A 23,290-nucleotide genomic window follows, 5' to 3' on the forward strand; every position below is an offset into this window, starting at 1 on the left:
GGGCCATCAGAATGACTTTCAGCATGTGGAAGCCGCTGCTTAGCATGTTTCCTGACAGGCCACGTGCGGCTGGCGGGAGAGAGACAGCCGCAGATAGAGACAGGCATAGGCAGCGAGTGAGATGGCTAACGAGAAATGTCCTTTTCCGTCTCGTTTGCTCGCTACTGTGGGGCTGTATGAAAATGAGGCGCAAATTTTGTGGCCGAGCAAACAGAAACGGGAATAAAAAGGAATAAGGTTCAACAAATGGTTGCCAACCGAAGCTGAAACCCCCAAAAATAACAGGGCCACCCCACACACTATTTAGTAATGACACAAGGGCAGTGGAGGTGTGGTGTACTAGTTAGTACTAGAAATACTAGAAATATTGCTTGTGAGATGGCCTTTCCAGATTAATTGCTGGATAACACAATATAAAAATAATATATATGGTATAATATAATAAATGTATAATAATAACTTGCCCAGATCGCGAACATTAATTAGGCTTCCATCGCTCTAAATTTTCAAGTTAATTTTGAATTACTTTTAGTGGTAAAAGTAATGAGTTAATCTTTAGCAAAGCACACTTCATTTTCTAATTTCCTCACAATTCAAACATTTTTCCATCTGTTAGCGCTCTGTTAACATCATTTTCTCCTGGGCTTCTGTAATTTCTTGGTGGCTTGTGGACTTAGCCGGGTATCGGGTATCTACTAGTCCAGCTCTTTTGACTGGGCGCTCAGCAAGGAGCAGCACGTGAAAGCCACACGGTGAAAACATGCACACACACACACAAATTGCTTTTCCATTTTCACCCTCTCTTTCTCCCACCCACCGGCTATCTCCCTCTCACACTTTGGGATGCTTGAAAATTATGTCAACGAGTTCTGTTGATTTTCCCCATTTCGTTTGGCTTTTATTTCTGACCACCTTCTCGCCCCCCGCGCAATTTTTCCATTTTGTTGTTTGTCAGCTTGGCTTTTCCCCGTTTTCCTCGACCATAGGAACCCGGCGCTGGTTAATTACATTTTACAAAATTTGCTGTCAGGCAGTTAAGTTGGGTTAAGTCGAGCAAATGTCGACGGCGGCAGAACGGCATTTTCTGCTTTCCCTGCTGTTGGTAATTTAATATTCGATTTTCGTAATTTTTATGCGCTGACCTTTTTGCAATTGTGGAATTTTCCTTTTTAATTATTTATGTGCGGTTCTTTGGTTTTAGGCCTGGGGGGCATTTTGGGGAGCATTTTGGGGAGCATTTTGGTGGGGCGGGGGCGCGTCATCGTTTTTGTGTCCTTCGTTCTGTTCTGCATCCGCAGATTAAAAGGAATATCGTTTTGTATTTAATTATTCAGTCAGGTGATGGTAATTGGGGATTGTAATTCGGAATGTTCTCTGTTCGGGAGTGGGCGGGAATGTTTGCATAATGTTTACACGTTTTGCGAGTGGCGGCTGGGTAGGGATTGGCATCTCCCTGTTGGCCATTTCATAGATTAGCTCCCGGGCCCGATGTGTACATACCTATTATGTGCACCCGCACACCCACCCACTGGTACATAAGTAAATCCTACATTTTGGTTAACTTTCCGTGTGTTTGCGAGTGGAGAATTCAGCAAAAATATTTTTAAAAGCTCAAGTCATAGCGGGCAAATACAGACGGTGGAAAAAATTGCATGCCGCCCAGGGACAGGGACAAAGTGAGATGGAAAGGCAATGCAGGAGGGGCATTTGATGTGGAGCAGTGGCGGGGGAAGGACACTAAACAAGTGGGTAAAGAGCGCCTAAATATTGTACACCCTAACCAACAAAAAATGTTATATATTTAATATTGAGATCAGTATGGTTAACAAGGCCCTGTTTAAAAATAAATTAACATAACTTAAATAATACTTTGTCAACAAAAACAAATTTACATTTTACAAATTAAAATATTTCAAGTATTATTTATATTAATTTTTTAAATTAAATTACTAAGACATGGCAACACATTAGATGACATAACCTTTATATATTTCTTAAATATTTTTCCAACATTTTATAGTTTTATAAATAAGAGAATTTTCAATATTTTTTTAATGTTTTTTTTGTGATACAGGTTTTAGCTAAAATTTGTTGTTAGTAGGATAGGAGTTGTGATTATATTTATAATCGAATTTAAATCTAAATGGAACCCATTTTAGGGTACAACGAGCTGCTCTTGCTAACGCAAAAGACACCCGGCAAAAAAGGAAAATTGTGGCGCAAAATGTTACGCTTGCATCGAGATTGAGGAGAAATTGTGGAAGTGTGCGGGGGATTCAGAGGGGGAAAAGCGGTGGAAGAAGGGAGGGGTCGCGGGGAAAGCGAGCATGTTGGCTCCTGCAATGACAGCAGCCTGCAACAGCCGGCGAAGGACGTTGGGTGGTCGAAAGGGGTGGTGGTAGAGTGGGCGGCATGTTGGCAAAGGCATTAAGCTGCGCCCACACACACACATATACGCAAGCTACGAGGGACATTATAGAAGGCGAAGGATGCGTTTTCCATGGAAAACACACACACAAAGAGGACGACATACTTTAGCAGAGAAGAAGAAGATGGAAAACTTGGCGCGACTTTCGACTACGTGAAGCTGTGAGCTCCCGAAGCGGAGAAAACTCACAAGCACTCACACACACACCCACTTGTGTGCATAAAGGACATATATCCCCACGCACACACACACAGACTCACACACACACAAGCGGAGAGGAAAAATGGCAACATAACTGTAGTGAAAATGTCAAGAGAGAAAAGATATTAAAACGTATTTGACTTCTGTGAGTTTTGGATGAAGCGCCGGGGCGGGCAGATGGGGGGATTTTTGGTGGCAGGGTGGCACAATGAAAAATATATAAAGAAGCCGCCACTCACACAAGCACATCCGCCCGCACACTCGCACACTCACTGGGACACACACACACAAACACACCGAAAGGGAGCTTATGACAAAAATAATAAAAATGGCTCAAGAAAAGAAAATGGCAAAAACGAACAGAAATAAAAAAGCAGCAGAGGAAAAAATAGGAAAAAAGTAAAAAAGCGAGAGAGAAAATACAAGTATAAAAATGAATTTTAGATGACAGGCAAAGCAGCTTGTTGGAGGGAGAAAAAGCCGGGGGGAGTTGAGTAAGGTTTGTCTTTGCAGTTAAGCAGACAAGCAAATGTTGTCCTTGTTGTTGTCCCTACACCGCCCATTCGTACTCCTCCCCTCGAAGGGGGCGTGGCAGGACAAAAATGAGAACCAGCAGAGGAAAAATTGTGGAAAAGTTTTATGGGCAACAGCAGCAAAAATTGCAATATAGCCAAGGAGAAGGAGGGCTGTGCTCTTGATGGCTGTGGAAAAGAGGATGCGGCAGTGATGGAATGAGAAAGGCAGCTGAGGGGCAGAGCTGCAAGGGGATAAATGGGTGAAATACCAATTTAAAGAGGCAACTGGTCTATATTTTTGAAAATATACTCATGAAATAGTTTAATAAATATACCACAGTTTGACTAAAATGCATATATCTCTTATACTATTTTATCTCCGGACTTCTGCTGTTTAAATTAAATACTACATACATACACGTAAATATATTATATGCCAATGGACTATAATATTTATTTAACTGATAGAAACTGAAATTGTAATAACCAGCAAAGTAAGAGAAATTTTTGTAAGCAATAACTTTGCCACTTCCTGTCACAGTCGTCCCCAACAAAAAGATTTTCCTAATTCGCTATAATATTTCAACAAACAAGTTCCCCATGGAAAAAAACTGTCAGCATATGCTCCATAGGGCTTATGGTATACCCCAAAGATGAAGCCACAAAGTCCCAAAACGAAGACAGCAAGGCAGCGCGAGAGACAAGGCATAAAAATAAATGAATAACATAAAAATAAATCATACGCCCCATCGGCCACCCTGTAAAAAGTAAGCCAATACCGTAACCATTACCCTCGCTTCAAAATCACACCCCAACCCAAAACCCAAAACCTAAGACCCAAACGCAAACCCAATGGATGTCCTCCCCCCATTTTCATGGCGCTAATAAATGCTTATCGAAGACGCATAAAGCGAGTAAATTCGCAGCCATTAAACGGGCATAAAACTCGAAGCCGGGGCCGAAGCGAAATTGTGGGGCCGACAAATCAAAGTACAAGCCTCAGGACCAACCTCATTCTCCAATTTCCCTGCCCTGAAATAAAACCAGGCAACAATGAAACCCAAAGCGTCTCCCAAGCGATTTCGATGCGGGCATTCATCGGTCGAGCCAAGGAATTGGCCACCCACAAGACCCAAAACCCAGAAGCCAAACCCCCAGTGAACCTGCCACCCTCGGCACCTCCATCACCCCATTTAAAGGCCCTTCCTTCGAGGCAACACTCGCTATATAACCATCTTACCCAACGTTGACAGCATACAAAGTAACTTAAATCGAAACAATAAAGCGGCAACTTTGTTCCAAGAAAAAATGCAAAGGAAAGCAAAAGAAAGCAAAATGAACAGGGAAAAAACGTAGAAGAAAGCTCGAAAGAAAGCAGTAGATGTGTGGAAATGAAAAACGAGCGAAGTAGGTTATACCCTCATGAGTTCTATATTATTCGCAAACATTTTCCAATAACCCATCGAACAATGTATGTTATTAAAATACTAGTATTTTGCATCTAATCAAGTAAGCTTTACTTTGTAAGGCATTCGATTGCTTAGCATGAAAGATACAAAATGCAATACCAATTAGGGTATTTGGAACACCATAAAACGCCGCTGTTTAAACTTCCGATCGAAATTCCCATACCAACCAGCGGGGGTATTATTACAAAAATGTAGGAAAAGTCGTGAAGGAAAGTTCCCAAAGAAATTGAGCTGCAGGCGAAGGGAAAGCTGGGAACGGGGCGAAAAAAGAAATGTAGAAAAGCGCAAATAAATGAATGAATAAAAACGCCAAGGATAGCGAGGATACTATACTGGCAAAGGACTCGGGCTGCAGGGAACAGTGGGGACAGAAGGGATAGTAGGGCGGCAAAGAACAGAGTTCCACAAAGAAATTACAAAATGTATGCAACAAAAAATAAAAATCAGTAGAAAAGTCGGAGTGAAATGCGGACCGGGGTGGTGCAACAACGCTGGAAAAATATTAATAAATCCCAGCTACTGTGCGACACGAATTCCGCCTCCCTTCTCAGCCGCCTTTGTGCTTCTTTTTTTACCAGTGTACCATGGGGCGTATGAGCAATATACGGCAAGAGAAATAGCAACCATATCGAAAACGTTGACATATCAGCAACAACCAGTTTCGATAGACCCTTACTCCTTATACACAAAAAATAGTTTGTTTAAATTTCAATTTTGTACACATAGTTAAACAGTTGCATACCTAAATTACAAAAAATATTCCGGTAATTACACGATTCGTATTCAGTTTGCCCCTTCAATCTAACGAATATTTATTGAATTGGCTAATTTTGTGAAAAATGGTGCTTACTCGCAGTTCTTGTAGCATGCAATCAATTTGTTGAGATGTTTATCCCCCAATTGCTCTTAGCTAATCATCCGCTTGCCCGCCCATTCACACGCCGCTCACATACCGCAACGCCCACAACGCCTGCCACACCCCCTTGGCTCGCCACCCTGCCACAACGACCCTTTGGAAACCGCAGCTTCCCGGGCGGAGTTGCCACTCGAGCGACCACTAATCATAACGATAACACCTAATCAACCGCAACTCGGCGGGCCATCCAGCGATACGGAATTCGTAATCCGGACGGAATCCGGAATTCCAATCGAAGTCCGCAACCGAATCGAGGAGCAGCCGGCCCACCCACTCCATGCGCCCACAAATCGAAACCGAAAAAGGTTTCGGGCTAAATTAAATGAAACGTTGATAAGGCGCAAAAGGGCGCACTAAACGATTAAATCGACTGAGCGAGCAAATGAGAGAGTGGCTTTCTCAGCCGCCCGACCTGCCGCCACCACCCCCCGCCGCAGGTCACCCGCTTGACGGGTGCTTTCCACCCAACCACCCACACAACTGCCATTGACAACTGACCCGTGGACCTGACGGAGGGCGGACGTGCCCGACTGACTTTCGGCACAAGTGCGCAGCGATGGCGAAAAGTGAATTTTCCGCTCGTCGCTCGCCTGGCTTTCCGCTTGTGGGTGCAGGGGAGGTTTCCGGGGTGAGCCGGAAAATTGCCAGCTGAATAATTTCCAGAGCCGACTGCAACCGGGCGAAGTGTTTTTCGGAAGAACACGCAAGGCGCGCATAATCAAATGGTGCCTTTTTTCGAATGAATCGTACTCTGTATTTGACATTTTCAGTACTGGAAGCTATATAAAAAGTATTAGATAATATTTAGAACTAACAAAATTTCTTTGACTACATGTCTGTCAATTTAAATTAAAGTTGAATGTAGCTTATAACATTATTTATAATATTTTTATTATATGTTGAATAATAACTTCAAGTACTAGAAGGCCCATAAAGGATTCAAGTGCGGCACACATATTTTTCTTGATATAAGCTTAGCAAAAGGTGCAAGAACAAAATAATAATACAATAAGATTCGATCATACCCCTTGGTTCCATAAACCCATCGAACCGGGCGCCTCACAGTTGGGTGGCGTTTGTTCGGGTTCGCCTCGGCTTTTATCACGCTTTGTGGCTCGGTTCGATTGTTCGACTGGGTTCGCACGGACATATATAGGTATATATACGTATATATATCCAGAGTTTCACGTGCCATTGCGCATGTGGAAATGCGACGGGCTTTGGGTCTTGCACATTTCCTTCGACTCAATTGGTCGTCGAACTGAAAATTCTGGGCGCCTGGTTCATCGGCAGCGTGTTGCGTTCGTGTGTGACGTTCTGTGCGGACCTCGGACCGATTAGTTGCGGCAGAGGGGCGGCAGTTTGATTCGCGGGGAGTGGGGGATAACACCCGGCACGACACTCCAAGTGAGTCCTGGCTGTCCTGGCCGTCCTGTGTGCTGGTAATTGCAGGACCCCAGCCCAGTTGTGCACACATTTGCTTAACTGGACTTGATTAGGTTTTCGAGGTTAGATACATTACGAATTATTCAGCGCACAGCGGGCGGCCCAACGCCCACCGCCCAACCACCCACAGACCCTTCCCCCTGCTCCATCTCGTGGCCCTTGGAATCGGATCTCTCAGCCGACGCCGATCCAACCCCACTTGTTTGGACTGCCGGCGAATGTTCGTTCGTGGTTCGCTCTGTGTGTTCATTGAATTATTTCAAGCATGCCGAGCACTTATTAGCACTGAAACAAAAAATATGTCGCAAGGGGCGACTTCTTAATCTAATAATTTCAGTTTTATTGGAAATCAAAAAATGCATTACTTGTGCAGCAGGGGAACATCTAGGGCAACTGCGAATTTCCATTAATATTAATTGCAGCTAAGAATATCTTTAATTTAGGTTACAAAAATGACTAGGTGCAATATAAAACTATATTATATGCTTTAAATGAACATTTTTAAAAATTTAATTTCAGTTATTTTTTAAAGAATACTTGCTGTGTGTATCACCACTCCAAATAAATAAATTGAAATTTGAGTAATAATATTTTTGCTGGTGCATAAATTATTGCGTGTGTTGCTGGTCGGACTTCCTCAGCTGCTGCTTTTTTTGATTGTCTTGTAATTGCGTTAGGATGCGAACTTTGTTATCCTTGCCACGTAGCACATAATTGTAACCATTAATATTTTATTGGGTGGTGGTTGCTGTCTGACAGCCAGCGGTACGTTAATGCATTGTTATGCCAAGCCAGAGCATCTTTTCCCCTCCCTCGAGCCGACGAGGTTAAGTTTAATTAATCGAAGACGGATGCTCGTATTGTTCCCAGTGCCCAGTCAAAATATTTGACTTGTAGATGCGCCTCTAATTGAGTGCCCCTTCAAGAAGTTAATGCCCAAAGTGAAAGTTGTTTCTGGCCAACTTGGACTTGTTTCTTGGGGCGCAGCCCATCTGGCAGAAGTGCACGAAAATGATGTAAACCTAATTAAATTTCCAATAGAACAAACGACGCCCCTCGAACAGATTCGATGGAGTTCTGGGTTCTGGGTCCTGGGTTCTGGGTTTTGGGTTCTGGGTTTGGCGACGAGCAAGAAGGAAGCAACTTTGAGGATGGCAACCAGATAATTGCCAGATTGCGTCATGCGAGTGACTTTCCTTTCTCCATTACCCCATATCCCCGGCAGTTTGGAAAGCTATCAACTTTAATGCGATGACCGGGGGGGATTGGGGCCTTGGGCGGAACCAAATGGTTCTACATGGGACTTCCTGACCTGGGGGCAAATTGACCAAGACAGATCAAAGAACTCCTCACCAGAAACTTGTTTCGGAAGCTGTCAAAAGCTAATAGAAAAATGTTTCGAGGAAGTTCTGCTTGGAAACTTACAATGCTTATAAAACTAATGCGCTTCTAATCCATTTCATCTCAAGAAGAGAAATTATAACTATTGACCAAATATATAGCTGGGTCCTAAAAATATTGTATGTACCTAAAAATTACTGCAATTTTAAAGAGCACTCAAAGCCCAATTTTATTATGTAAATTAGGATCAAGCATGTGTCAACTCTTTTCCACTTTAAGTTTATCGTGCACTTGAATCTCTCAAAAGCTTTCACCTAACTCCAAAATGCCTCTACACCCAAATCAGCATAGATGACATAGATAAGTAATTTCATTATCGAAGGAAACACACAAGTGGCCTGTGCCGAACACAAATCTCCCCCAATAAAATGGTATATACATTAACAGAAGCCTGCTGCCCTTCAGTCATCGTCATCCCCACAGTATAAAGCAAAACCCAAATATATCCAACAAGGCGAAAATTATCGAAATGACAAAATGAAAGTGAGTGAACCACCGCCCCCTAAATACCCCACCCATTCATGCCGATGGGTGGTTGGGTGGTGGAGCCCATGACATTGTCAACGTCTTGGCTGCTGCCTTTGTATATTGATGATTTTCCACACCCACACATAGCAATACACATACAAATTGAATTATCCCAAGGACCAAATGTTTCTGTCCTTGGATGTGGGATGTGGGGCCTTTGGGTGGCTGGGAGCCTTCTGTTTGTGTATCTGCGAGACGTCAAAGTATCTTAATTAAATTTCATCCCTTAGACGAAAAACAAAAACGGAAAGCAAAAGAGCACATAATAAAAATGTGCAGCAATTTCTCTCTCGTTTACTCCACTGACTAATAGACAATTTACGCCTTGCTCACAACCACACAAACCAAAAATAACGACGGCAAAAAAGTCACCAAGGCACGAAACATTTTCAAATTAGTGAATTTCCCAGGCAGACAACCAAACAATGCTTTCCACGCCCCCACCCCTCGGCGTTCCCACTTTTTGGCTTGCTATTTTAGGTTCGTTAAGTAACTCACGGCAAAGACGTACTGCTTTTTTATAATTATGCTTAGAGTATTCCAAAAAGTCAGCGGACTTCTACTCCTGACTAATGACTCTGTTTGCACAGTTAAAATTTAGAATTATTTTCGAGCTGCCTAATAGCTTTTCTCCCTTATACCAATACCACTTAACCTTAACATTCATTAACTTTATAATTTAAAAACAATAAAAATCAATAAATTCAAGCCCAAATTCACTAATGAATCCCTGTTCTACCTAGGCTTGTTTGTATATAGCAATAGGATTTTAAGACTCCCTAGTTAATTCCATAATTTTACAGTGCACCAGGGGGGAGGGCGAGGCCAATGACTGGCAGTCAACTGTTATGCCATTAAATAAAGTTGGCAACACTTAATGCACAGCGACAACAAAACCAACAACTGTTGAGTACGAGGTGGGAGGACTCTTCCTTCGAGGGGTGTGGAATTGCTAATAAAATGCTGGGGGCGGGGTGGAATACCCAGAGGTGGTGCAACCAAAATCTATAAAATGCAGCAACAATTTAGTGGGATGGCGACTTTTGTCCTAAAAGTGTTTTGTATTGCTTTTGTTGCAACCATTTGTTATTCGTACGGTTATCCCTTTCACTTCCCTTGAGTCCGTGCCGCTGTCCCTACGAACATGTCACATTTAGGAGCGACTACGTGCCAAGAGTTGCATGTGCCGAGCAACAAGCCAAACGTTAGCCCTCCCATTTTCGTCGACCCTACATGTTGCAACAACAACGTTGAGGAAAACAACGAGAACTTTTCGTGGCGCCCGTGGGGCCATCCTTTGCTTTGCCTCCTTTTCTCCCTTTTTGCAGTCAGGCACCGCAATTTGCGCGTGATATCCTTTACACCCACACCCTTGGGCACACATACAGACAACCCCCGCTCACCATCCCCCACCACCAACCCACAGTGGCAACGTTTTCGTTATCCTTTAGGAAGCTACCACTCACAGCTACCGTTCCGAATTGAATTAAACTCAAACTTTTACCAATTTACAAAAGCAACATAGCAGCAAAACAGCCAAGAAGAAAAGTGGCGGAGAAAGAGGAGAGTCCTGGCAGGATAAGGACCAAAAGGGGGCGGCAAGTGGGCAAGAAAGTCGAGGCAACTACTAACAAAAGTCGAAGCTAAGAAAGTTTTGCGCCAAAGTAGAATCAGGTTTTTGCCAGCTTATTTTCCGCCAACGTCTTTTCCATTGTCGAATATAGCGATGGCAAACGGTCGTGACACGCACAAGAAAAAGGTTAAAGGTCAACTGAAAGAGGGTATAAATACATGCTCGTACTTAATAATAACATTAAATAGTATTGACAAGCCAAAAGTTTTATTTTTAGTCTATCGTGATTTATCATTAGTATATCCTTCCTTCTATTTCTAGTCTTTTATTTGAGAAAATTTCTGACATATTAACAGAAGCCTAAACTGTGTATATACCCCCATGTTAACATTCTTTAAGCTGAAAATAAAAAATGAAAAAAATAATAAGATTCTTAGAGTAATGTACTTAGAACGAAGCCCATTAAGATTAAACACTGAGCTATCCTTAAATCATAATTGTAGTCCGGCCATCGCTAGCTCACTTGGCTTTCATATCTCCTTGCCCCCACTTTTGGCCATCAAATGCAACCTTTTCCGAGTTTACTTTGCTGCCTCTTCTGCACCGCGAGTCCTTGTCCCTCGTCCTGATGCTCTAGCTGTTGCTTGGGTTGTTGTTGTGGAAACACAATCTGCCCCGTAAAAGAGCTTAAACCCTGTCAAGCCACCCATTAAGAGGTGGGTGCGGATTGGGGGTGTCGCCGGCGAAATGGAGGTGGAGCGGGTGGACAGTGGAACATTTTGCGTGATGGCATACCAAGGCATGCATACCAATACAGGGATAATTGCACTGGCAAACAGGTCAACCGCATTGTTTCAGAATGAAGTTCTATGTTTTATTTAAAACTAAATATACAAGTTATTTTAGCATATTTCGGGGTTAAGAGTTCATAATTTCCTAATTTTCTTCGTTTTATCATACATTCGGAAATTGAATTTGTTTATTTGAGCCGCAAGCATGTAGTATTTTGCACAGTGTTTGCAGGGGGTGGTGGAATGGACAACTATGGGCGAGCTTTTTGGTCGTACAGGGACATGGCTTGGCCTAAGTTGTTTGTAGCTGTTGTTGCCGCATTTGGGATTGTTGCTTTTTTTCCTCTGCTTTGGTTACTTTAGTCGGTTTTCTTTATTTCTCTAGCCCTCTCCCTCTTTCCCATTCGGGTTTCCCCACACCCCACGCCCTGTTGTTGCTGGAAATTATAGCATGTCCTTTTCGGACTAAGGACATCGGACCGTACGGAGCGTGGACTATGGCATTGCTATGGTTTTTCCAAGGAGCGGGCGTCAGGTGGTGGAAAAGGGGCAGAGGGCAGATGGCTGTATTTATTTGGAGCGGACATACGGATGGGATTGGGTGTAGGAAAAAGAGGCAGCCAGAACTGTGACGGCGACTGTCGACTTTGGTGCGATATTTTGTCATCTGCCAACTGGAGTATAATCGAGTTGTAGTTGGTGGATGAAACGAGGAGGACGGACAAATAACGGGGGATATGCCTCATAAGATGGTGATGATAATATGCTGTTTTGGGGAATACATGATAGATTACGATTGCCTGAGGATGGAAAAGCAATTTGAATAAAGATCAAATAAACATTTGCTTAGGAGATGGAAAGTAGAGCCGATTGCTCTTTTTATAAGAAATCCTAGGGGTACAATTACTGAATGTTGAACAAGATTCACAGTATTATAAATATCACTAGGGTGAATAAATTAATAAATTAGTACTTTAAGGTGTATGTTCAAAACACATTTTAATAAAATAGTTAATTTTTCTACAAAAAAACCGGAGCGGACCATTATTTATAATTATTGTTAATAAAAAAGCTAGTTTCGTTGTCTTTTTATTTAAAGTCCTTTAATTGGCACGATAATCATTTAACTTGTATATTAAAACATGGTATAATATTATAAAAATTCTAAAATACACAACGAATAATAATACTTATTATAATTAATACACATAAATGGAAATGAACATCCCCCCAATCCGACATTAACTCCGTCCAATTATTCATCGGTGGCTCTTCAGCTGGAGTTTCATCCCCTAAATAGTTTCAACCTCTTGTTAACCATCCACAAATCATTTTTCGCCCCTCGGCTGGCGACACTCGAGCGACAAACCCATGCCAAATGGAAAACCTAACCAACCCGAACCCCCAGATCCGTTCAGATCCCGTGGTCATCAGTCTCTGCAGGTCACAGATACACGTACCGAAGGACTGAAGGACTGAAGGACCCACTGTCCGTCGGAAGGGACAAAGAAAAAGTAGCTAAAACGAAAAGTTAATAGAGAAAGGCAGCAGTGGCAGCAGCAGAATTTGGGGCCAAGGCAACTTGGCAAGGCAGAGGAGTCCAAGGACCGCAGGACGACGGACAAGTCAGTCAAGGCAAAAATTCACAAAAAGGTCGCTCTCTCACACACACACACACAAACACACACACACACACACACAGAGAGAAACACTTAGACCCAAAAAGATGGAGAAGGACAATATCCAATGGTCAGCTGAAAAGTTTGGAACTTTTGGCAGGGGGTGATGTTGCCCTGTGAGGGAAATGTACAAACAAATCGAGCAGACATTGAGTGCGCCCAAAAAAGGATGGTCAGAGTGCAAAAGCCGGATTGGTAAGAGAAACCCCAGCGGAACAACAACAGCGCCAACAACAAGGACAGTCAGACGCAGATAGCAACAGACAAACAAATAGACAAACAGACGTTGACCCAAAAGTTGAAGTGCAGATCTAAAAGGACTTTCCGACGCCCCTCGCCGCCCAACAAACCTCCTCAATTTAGAATGCCCCTTTCCCGTCAGATGACCAAAAAGTTTGATTTAAGCTCAGCAAGTTTTTGGGCTGGAAAATGCTGCGGAAGGGGTCGAGTACATCACGCATACGCACTGTGGCCACGTTAGGCCAACACAATGTTGTATCTGCGTGTGTTTTCCCTCTTGAATTTAAACATTTAGCCAACTTTGGTAGCAAAAGTTAAAACTTTGCCAGCTCTTGCACAAAAAAGAGGTGGAAAAAAATGGATATATAAAATGAAATAAAAAAGAGTTTATGGCCAAAAGTGGGGAGAGCACTCAGTTGAGAGGGTGCTGTTTTGTAGTGGGCGGCTCACTTTTAGGGCTGGGCTTCTGCTTTTTGTGTGGAGTCATTGCCGCTGGCAGCATAATATTTTCTGCTAACGCAGTCACTTTTCATAAACTTTCACCAGCAACAACAATGAAACTCAAACAGTAACAAAAACAACACGGCAGCAACTTGTAGAAGTTGCTTGCAAAGGGCAAAAAGGATTATAGAAAATTGCCAGCGATATGAGCATGGGTTAAGGGTAGGGCGTTTTTGGTGTTTGGATGTTGGGCGCTTGGATGGGGGCAGTGGCTGAAGACTTTGGTCCGAATGGGGAGAGGGCAGAAGGGGACAGACTGACGCGACTTGCTGGAGACAGATGGGCGGCAAGGTGGCGGTTGGAGGACGATGGTTCTGCGCATATTGTCAACTCTGCTGGGCGACTTCGTCGTCGCCGTCGTCGTCGTCATCGTCGTCATTGTTATTACAGCCCTCTGGCGCACCCAAACCCGGGCGGAATAAAACACCGAGTACCGAATGAAACCCCCATCACCATCACCATCACCACCACCACCCACTGCAGCACCACCCCCTTCAGAGGTTCAGCCAGCACCACGCACATGCCTAAAAGCCGTCAACACAATGTTTGGCTTAGAGACGACAGCGAAGGCAGCGCGACAGCGATGTTCAACAGACATGGCACAGTGGTCGAAAATTGGGGGATTAACTCATAAGAGCCAGCTTAACAGATATAACAATTAAAGGCCCTTGTGTTAACTTAATATGCACTCCACGAAAAGATCTGCAAATAAGTTGGGAAAAGGCAAGCAAACATAAAATTATACCAAAAACACGGGTAGAGATTTATTAAAACGGCTATAAGTAAGCAAAATAATATATTGGAGTCTCCCTTATAAAATGTATATTAAATGTAGAAGTATTCCCTTAGTAAGTTAAAGGTTATATTAAATGTTGAAGTACTGCTTCGTTTTATGACATCAGCAAGTATAATCAATGTTGTTACCTTGTAAGTTTACAAATGATTATTCCAACTTTAAGAAATGGCTTGCATTTACAAGAGGCAGGGCAAAGTTGAAACTTAATTAAAATGGGACACCCTTCACCATTTACGAATTCCCTCGGCTTTTTCTTAAAATTAATATGAAATATGCATATATTCCGACCACATCAATTACCCCCACCCCGAAAATTCCAACCCAGCATCTGCGAAATTTCCATGCCACTGTGCATTTTGTCAGCGAAGGTCGTTTGCCATTGATGTGGGTGGTTGGCGGTCGCTGGGGGGAAACTGCAAATATCGCGGGGAGAGGGATGGCCATAAGCAAAGCAGCTTTAAGGGCAACCGGGTTCTCTGGATATTTTCAAGCTTTGATTGTGTAGTCATGTCAAAATAATAGTCAACTTACATGCCGCAGCAGGCAGCCACCCACAATGCCACCCATTCTGGCCACCTCACGCTCATCTAATCCCTTGGGGAAAGTTTCGAATTACCCAGAAAATGACGAAGCTGCCGCTAAGTGGCAGGAATTTGGTTTGACTGGCGCAAAAAAGATGCATAAAACGAGGCAAAGTTCCTGCGGTTTCGCTCGAACATTTTTCATTTTCCTTTTGCCTTTTGCCACTTTTAAAATTTTAAGCATTTTCTTTTTCCACTCACCCCCCCATCCCCCAGCTCGCTGTGATTCCGATTCCGTCTCATTTGCATAGGACAATGAATCAGGCGGAAAAAAATAAATTTACGCATATTCGGGGTATTATTCCATAAGAAGGTTGCCACTGTCTGGATGCCAGTCATCCCCCAACCCGAAATTCGCAAACCCATCCCTTGGCTGTCTCGTTTCGAGACCCTTGACAAGCTGCCAGGATATTTTCGCCCATGTCCCACTCCACATCCGCTCCTCGTGGAAATATCGGATATAAATTTGAGCTGCATATGCACAGGTTTTATTCAAGAACACACAGCTAAATTATACTACAACAAAAAAAGAAAAAAATGTCATTGTCATCGGACGTTCGTCATTGCAACCCCTGTGCTTCAAGCCACCACCCACAACGGCTTTCAACCCAATCGCTTGTATTATTTTCTTTTGTCATTGTCCTTTTTTGCCCATTTGATTTCTTCCTTTTGTATTTGTATAATTTTTTTCTGTCGCCTCGCCAACCCCCTAACTTTCCATCCCCTCCGCCTCCCCCTCCCCCGCACTGTCTGTGGCACGTCTTTTTCCATTTGTTCTTTCCTTCATTCCTTCGCTGCGAGCTTTCCTTTTGGGTTTTCTTTTCTCGCTTGGGCTTTTTTTCCTCACATTGGTTCGAGGCTGTAACTTTTAGCCATCATCATCATGTTGGCAGCCTTCTCTTCCCTTCTGTCCCCCCTTCCACTGCTGTTTTCCATGGTCTTTTGCTGCTCGCAGCTTCCTTTGCCATTTTTATTGTTCTTGGCACACACAACTTCATTTTAGCCCACTTTTGGGTGGTTTATTTTTACGGCTCCATCCCCAATGTTCCCCCTACTTCAGTGTGTGCGTTCTTATGCTATTTGCAGACTCCCACCCATTTGCTCCACACGGAAGAAAAGGCAGCTGACCCAAAGTCAAGAACTTTGTGCAAGAGTCTTAAGCCATTTGATAAATCTGAAGAACCCTCTAGCCTCGAAGTTTTTGGGGTTTGATCTTTCGCACTAAGCTAATATACTGATCTTCAAATAGAAAAACGTGTTGCACTAAATTAATATACTGATCCTCAAATAGAATAACAAAATACCAAGCTATAATCACTAAACAACGAAATCAAAGATAAAATTCAATGTTGAGCACAATGATCTGTTTGAAAAATGAGCAATATTTTCTTTCAGTGTGTCGCCTCCCACCTTCCTGGACACCATCTTTATTTTTTTGTCCGTTGTCTTCCTCTTGGCTTTGACTTTGATGAGATTTTTTGAGGTTAATCCCTTGTAGTGCCAAGGACCAAACGCGTCAAGTCCAAGTCCCTGCAATGGCTTTTGTCCTTTGAAAATGAATGTGTGTGTGTGTGTGTGTCCTGTGCGTGTGGGCGTGCATCTGTGCTTGTGTGTGTGTTCGTGAGCGTGTGGGTGATTGTTCCATGGTGTGGAGTGGAAAATTAGTACATGTTGAAAACGCTGCGATTGTTCCTGCGTTGTCCTGTCAAGGAGCCGCTTTGCCATGCTCCACTGGACAAAAGGCCAGCACCACGGTATGTTGGATGTAGGGCTCTGAAATGGGAATTCGGGATGGGAAGGGACGGAATGGGATGGCGGAGCAGGAGGAGATTGAAGAGCTCAAACGGGAGGTGGAGGGCACACTCCTCTGATAAAACTCTCTGCTTGGTTGCACCTTTTTTAACGCTCTGCTATTGCTTCCCATTGTTGTTCCTGTTGTTCCTCCTTGATGCCGGATTGTACGAAAATTAATTTTGTTACTTACCAACTGCTCCTGACACTGCTTTCAGATGGCAAGGGAATGAAATCAGAGTGGAGGACGCAGGATGGGCACCATGGGGCCAGGGGGAAAATGGCCGGGCAGCCGGAAATGACACCTTGAGCAATGCGTTGACGATGATTGCCAAGGATCGTGGATGAGATGAGTGAGGATGTTTTCGCAACTCGGGGGAATGTGCTGAAAAACGGCCAAATTGGCACGGAATGTGGGGGGAATGTTGAAAGAGAAAAGAATAATGAGGCGATAAAAACGAGATAAAGATGTCGGGATCCTTCACTTGCTTTAAAAAAAAATATTTTCGAAAGGTGCCTAATTGAAATCGGTTCAAATGAGAAATAGGCAAAAAGATCCATATCGATATAGGCAGGAACTCAAAAATTCAAATTAGTAACGACGAGTAAAATACTAGCTAAGTTTCACATATTATTTAATGTTTTCATTTCTCCACTTGGGCACTTATTTGTTGCACGATTTTCAGCTCTATTTCAAGTAGAATAGGAATAAGGAGGCTCTTCAACAAAGTTTCCATCATTTTTAAAAATGCATCGCGGCCCACATTCAATTGAAAATCTCTGGAGCAGCAGAGAACGCAGGACAGAAAAATGTTGAGAAAATGTGAAATGAGAAATGAGGAGGCTACAGAGTTTTATGACAAACATCCACTCGAGAAATAAACTCAGATTATAAAATAAAATGTACCGAAACGGACTTGCAGCAAAGGGTGAGTTGTAAAATGTGAAATGGGAACGAGCTATGCTAGGGATATAACTTTTTGCCTTTAGTTTCACATAAACTAAGGAACGGCGGAGTTTTACACAAGGAAAAACCTGCATTTGGTTGCATATAACTAGTTTTAGTTTAATTAAAAATGTACTAGAATTTCGGATGAATAATAGAGAACTGTCTGGGAAAATGCCGCAAAATGTATTAAATGTGGAGAGGATAATAATTAAATGAAATATCAAATTGAATACTATTTTCGTTCTGTGCACTCATTTTGCTCCGTTTGTTGTTCACTGCGGTGCCACACTGCGTATACTTAATATACGGGTTCAACCAAAACACTCAAACAAACGCACACTTACACACACTTACGAAGCGAGGGAGAGAGACATAAATATGATATTTATGGCGATAAGCAACCGAAAACCCACACACCCATAGGAGGATGTGCACAGGATACACACACAGGACACACACATTAAATGCCAGATATCCTTTTAACACTTAAAGCGGTGAAAATATTAAAAACAAAAAACCGCAAAGTCAACAACAAAGGCAGCAACAAAAACAGCAAGGGAATTTTTATTGATAAATGTGCAGACATACGAACAAATGCGTCGGAGAAAGGGGCGTGGTCAAATGGGGTGGTGAAAGTGGGGAGTGGGCGGGATAATCGGGTATGTGTGTGGTTGTCCCTCTGTCCGCTTATCTATCTTTAAGTGTGTGTGTGTGTATGAGCACTTCCCTCTTTTTGTCTTTTTGTCCATGAACGAGTGTACGTGAGCTTGTGTTGGTGGGTCGTGTCTATGTCGAACCGCAGAACGCAGCGCAGCACAACGAAAGTGTATAAAAAATTATGAAACAGCTCGCACCGTTCGTCGTGGTCGCGAGCCACCCAGCAACACCCACCCAGCGGCACCCACCCTGCTCCACACGGAAAACAACGAACTACCCACCCAAATCACCCTTCTTGACCCATCATCAACAGCCTGCTTAACAATGGGCTTCATAATTTGAAATTATAGGTATTTGCTTAAAATCCAATGCCAATGAAATTGAAATCTTTTTAGATCTATGAAATTAATTTGCTTAAAATCCCTTAAAATCTATGGTTTTTATTTGGCTAGTTAATTAACCTATTTGAAAAATGTGCAAGAATTTGGTCAACAATTTGATATTCACCCAGTGGAGTAACATGCTAAACCCGCCCGCTCCAAATGTGCCCACTGTCCCTAAACCGGAGGTTCGTCCTTGCTGTTCGCGCCTCACACTTTCCACACCCTCACCCACACAGCCGCAAGCACACACACCAACACAGGCGCACACACGTTCATATCACACATGCTGCCTTCTGACATGGTTCCGGCTTGTTTGTTTGGTTTATTTTATGACCATAACCAACAGCCCGACCGACACTCTGCCTTGCACCCACCCACCGCACTCCATATCCCCCGAACACCTCGTACGCCCCTCGCTCCGCTCCTGCCAGGCTCCCCTCAACTATTATACAGAGCCATGCCTATGCACAATGGAGGAGCAGTCGAGCTACAGGCCATGTCGAAATAGTACTATATGCTTCGAGTGTAGTGTGTGACTGGACACTGAGAAATATATCTGTTACTCTAACAGCAACGAAAAGAATGCAAATATATATCTTTTATAATCGCATATGTAATGAATACGTATATAAATTGATCTTAGGAATATACGTTCTAGTCCAAAAATAGCACTAAATGGTAATTAAATAATAAGCTCATGATTGTTTTCAGTGCACGTGTGTGCATAGCATGCAGCTGTGTGGGTAAGCTAGTAGCTTTGCCGGCAGTTTGACTCGGTTTAAGTTCGCCGTGTCCCCTCAACTTTGTGTGTGTCTCTCTCTAACCCATGCTCCCCATCTCTTTCTCCGCCACGCATATAAATTGCGTTGCGCTTCTGCCTCTTGCTGGCTAAATGCGAATGTATGTGTCAGAGTTGCGCTTAGCTCGTTTTTGGTCCGCTTTTGGGAAGCTTAAATGCCATTTGTATGCATTGAATGTTGCATGCCACCCAGAATATAACCCCCTGGGCCCCACAGCACCACCACTTGGAATTCGCAAGGAAATAAAAACTTTCGCGTTGTTGCCACACTTCCATATGCATCTGCACAGCAGCCTGGCAACCCTATTCTCCGTTCTGCATTTCGCATTCATATTTTTTGCTCTTATTTTTTTTTGTTGTTTGCCCCTAGCCGCAGCAGCTAAAATATGTTCGCCACACACTATTTCCCCCAATTTTCCCAGTTCCATTTGCCATTTTCTGATTCGTTTAAAATTTATTTTTTACCCCCTTAACCGCTTTTGTGTCCTTTCTCTGTTTGGCTTCAACTTTGTTTTACATTTCTCTTTCCCCTGGCAAAAAGCTGCAAAAATGTTGACTCGTTCGGTTGCACGGGGTCAGGGGTCAGGGGTCTGACAAACTGTACAACTGCCACCCGAAAAGCCCCCCAACTTCCACCTGTCCGCCCCCGGCAGAGTTCACCGTGGGAGTGTGACAAAGTTGACATTTGAGTTGAAAAAACATTCACCGCAGCAAATGCAAGCCCAAGTAACAGATATTAAGCCAGAAGGAAGTGTCCGCTCAAGGGAGTTGTCCGCTCAGAGGAGATTTAAGCTTACTAAGGAGTTAAGCCTAATAGCAGGGGAAAATAGTTGTGAAGTACTCAAAACTTTCAGTTTGGAAATATGTAGCATTTTAAGATGTCCAAATAATGTACATACTTACGTAATCCAGCCCCAAGCATAGTACCCATACCATCCTATTGAAAAATATGATAAATCTTTCTAACATTGGACTAAAATCAAGAAGATTATATGGATTGTGCGCTTAACGGAGAATATTTGTAAATATTTGCAATATTGTGTCAAAAAACTTGCAGAGATTATAATTAGGCCTTTTTCCCAGAGGAATTAGCTGACAAAGGCCTAACTGATGGACTAAATCTCCAATGGAAACAAATGGGCCAAACAGTAATCTCTTCAACTATGATTGCTGTCGATTTACGAAATTTGTCAGATTATAGGAGAACTCTACTTAGCAAGAGTAATTTCATACCTCCTTTTCCGAGTCTGGCTGACGTTTTTGTAATCACCACTGATGACTCGTTTTATGTTACACATAAAAGTTCGTGAAATTTGAACAGAGCCCTTGAGACACTAGGTTGAAAATCTGTTGCTCAGGGTGTACCAGGTATTGTTTTCCACATGCTGCCAAAGGGTTAAATTATTGCTATATCAGATCGTATTTGTTTTTTGGGGGCGGAAGAGCAACCCTTAGAGAGTAACCCATCATGGGTGGGCAACCCGGCCATAACCCTTACGCTAACCTTTGCGTACGGACCACCCCCAGAAAGGCCTCACCCCTGATCACCCCCATGTATGTATGGGCACTTATTCTATATTTTACTTAATGCATTCCCCGCTTATCCTCATTTTTATTAGTGTTTCAATATTCTTTTTCACTTTGCTTGGTTGCTTTTTTCCCAGCCATCCTTGCCCCATCCGTTTCCTGTTCTATCCCAGCTTTGTTTGCTCATGTCCTGGATTCCTGTTTGGGTTGGGTTCCGTCCTCATCGGTTCTTTGGTTATTTGGTTCTTTGGTTCTTTGGCTCTGGCTCTTTGGATGTGGCTCGTTTCAGCCATTAAATGGACAAATGAGGGATATAAAACAATTCGCCTTGGCTTCCTTTCTTTTCGTTTCGTTTCCTTTCTGCATGTCGCTCCTGTCCGTCCGTTTCCTTTGGGTTTCTTCTGGCCTTTTTCGGGTCTCTTCTTGGATTTCTCTTTTTTTTTCGCATAAGCATTTTATTTATTATTATACGTGTGTGTGGATGGGTGGGTGGCTATTTCCTACTTGGTCCGGGTTTTGGTCACTTTATTTGTTTGTACCTTGCCAATGCAAAGTGTTTTGTATCCTTTTTGTGTGGGTAGGAATGCGGAGGGTTACTGGGTTTGGCATTCGGGTGCGAGGATTTATGCTCATGTTGGTTTTCTGGGTGTTCCTACTTTGCCTTTGGGTGTGTATATCCCTCCCACTCTCGTCCTGGGCTCGTCCTTTCATGTGTCCTGTTTATGTAATCGCCGACATTAGTTTCTGACTGCGCTGCCATGTGTTTGCTTCTCTTTATTTTATGCACTCACGTGGGCTCAAATGATTTTTTCAGAATTTTTAAACACAGTTTGCTTTCTATCCGAAAAGGGCAATCTTCAAATTTAATTTTTAAATATACTAAAAATACCCAATTTCTGTAAGTATTCAAATTCACGTGGCTAAGAAATATATCTTTTAGATTAAATCTTTGGGAAAAATATAAAAAATTAACAATTTAAATTGTTTATATTTCACATTTTTGTTTTGGAAGTAATAATTATTTCCATGAGAGTTAGGGTATTTCAAGATACGGCCTCATTCTAAATATTACTTGCTGATGTTTTTTACCGTAGATGGAAAGGAATCTTCCCTCGACTACACTTTGACCTGTCCTCGTCCTTTTCTTTCTCATTTATTTTGATTTCTTTTTTATACATTTTTTCCACTCACTTTTCCTTTGGCTTTGCCAAAAAGTTACCTTAATTTTCGAAGCTCTCCTTTTTGACCACTCCTTGCAGGAATTTCGGAGATTTCGTCCTTCGCTTTTTGTGCTGGCGCATGGAAAATGAAATGAAAATAAAATGATACTCATTAATTTGATAAATCGCGGGCACAACAGAACTCGGCTTTGGTCCTCCTTGGGTTTTCTTTATGTACTTCCTTAGACCTTTCCACCACTTCATCCTCTTAGTTGGTTTTCTTCGCTTTGCTTAATAATACCGAAAGATTTTATAAATGACCAAGCTGCAAATGGAAAAAGTTGACCTTTAGCGTAAATAGAAACACCATCAGCCCACCACCACCCGTTAAATGTTTCCGCTTTTGTGAGCGTTGATTTTGTTTTTCCCCGCCATCATCATCGTCATTTTCCGCAGTTCTTGGTGAATTTTTAAGTAATTTCACCGTCCCTTGTCCACTTGTGAAATTCGTAAGCAAGACTTCTTCACCACTTGGGCATAGAAATATTTTGGCGGCCAACATTACGCACTTGGTCAGCTATCTGCCCTCTTGCCCCTGCGTGTTTCCCTCATTTTCCTTGGATTTCCTTCGGAGCTGCCAAGCTTTTATTAGCACACATTTAATAGGGTCACGCGTGTACTCCCGCCCCCTGGTAGGTGTTTTTTTATTATTATTAATTTTCCACCAAGTTACATGGGCACCAAACCGAAAGCAAAACAAGGGCAGGACGAACACAGAACAGGATGCGGGAGGAGCCGAGGAGCAAATCAACCGCCCACAAAACAGGACAAACACCAAGCAAACGAAATGCGAAAGGACACTTAACTGCGACGTACAACAAAAAAACGGTTCGTTGGCGTTAGGAAATGAGGTTCTATGCCAAATGAGGTCACTTTTTCCACCTCTCACCTCCCAATTT

At 42.8% G+C, this 23,290-nt stretch overlaps 1 protein-coding gene across 1 annotated transcript; it reads left to right on the plus strand.

Moving 5' to 3' along the window:
* The first annotated feature begins 3,757 nt into the window (after positions 1-3,757).
* Positions 3,758-5,050, plus strand: LOC26526181. The gene has a single exon (XM_015158751.2). The coding sequence runs from the start codon at positions 4,020-4,022 to the stop codon at positions 4,392-4,394; it is 375 nt and encodes a 124-aa protein (XP_015014237.1). The 5' UTR covers positions 3,758-4,019; the 3' UTR covers positions 4,395-5,050.
* The last annotated feature ends 18,240 nt before the right edge of the window (positions 5,051-23,290 follow it).

Source organism: Drosophila erecta, unplaced genomic scaffold (assembly GCF_003286155.1).
Source record: "Drosophila erecta strain 14021-0224.00,06,07 unplaced genomic scaffold, DereRS2 tig00000021-arrow-pilon, whole genome shotgun sequence".
In the NCBI taxonomy this organism is placed as follows: domain Eukaryota; kingdom Metazoa; phylum Arthropoda; class Insecta; order Diptera; family Drosophilidae; genus Drosophila; species Drosophila erecta.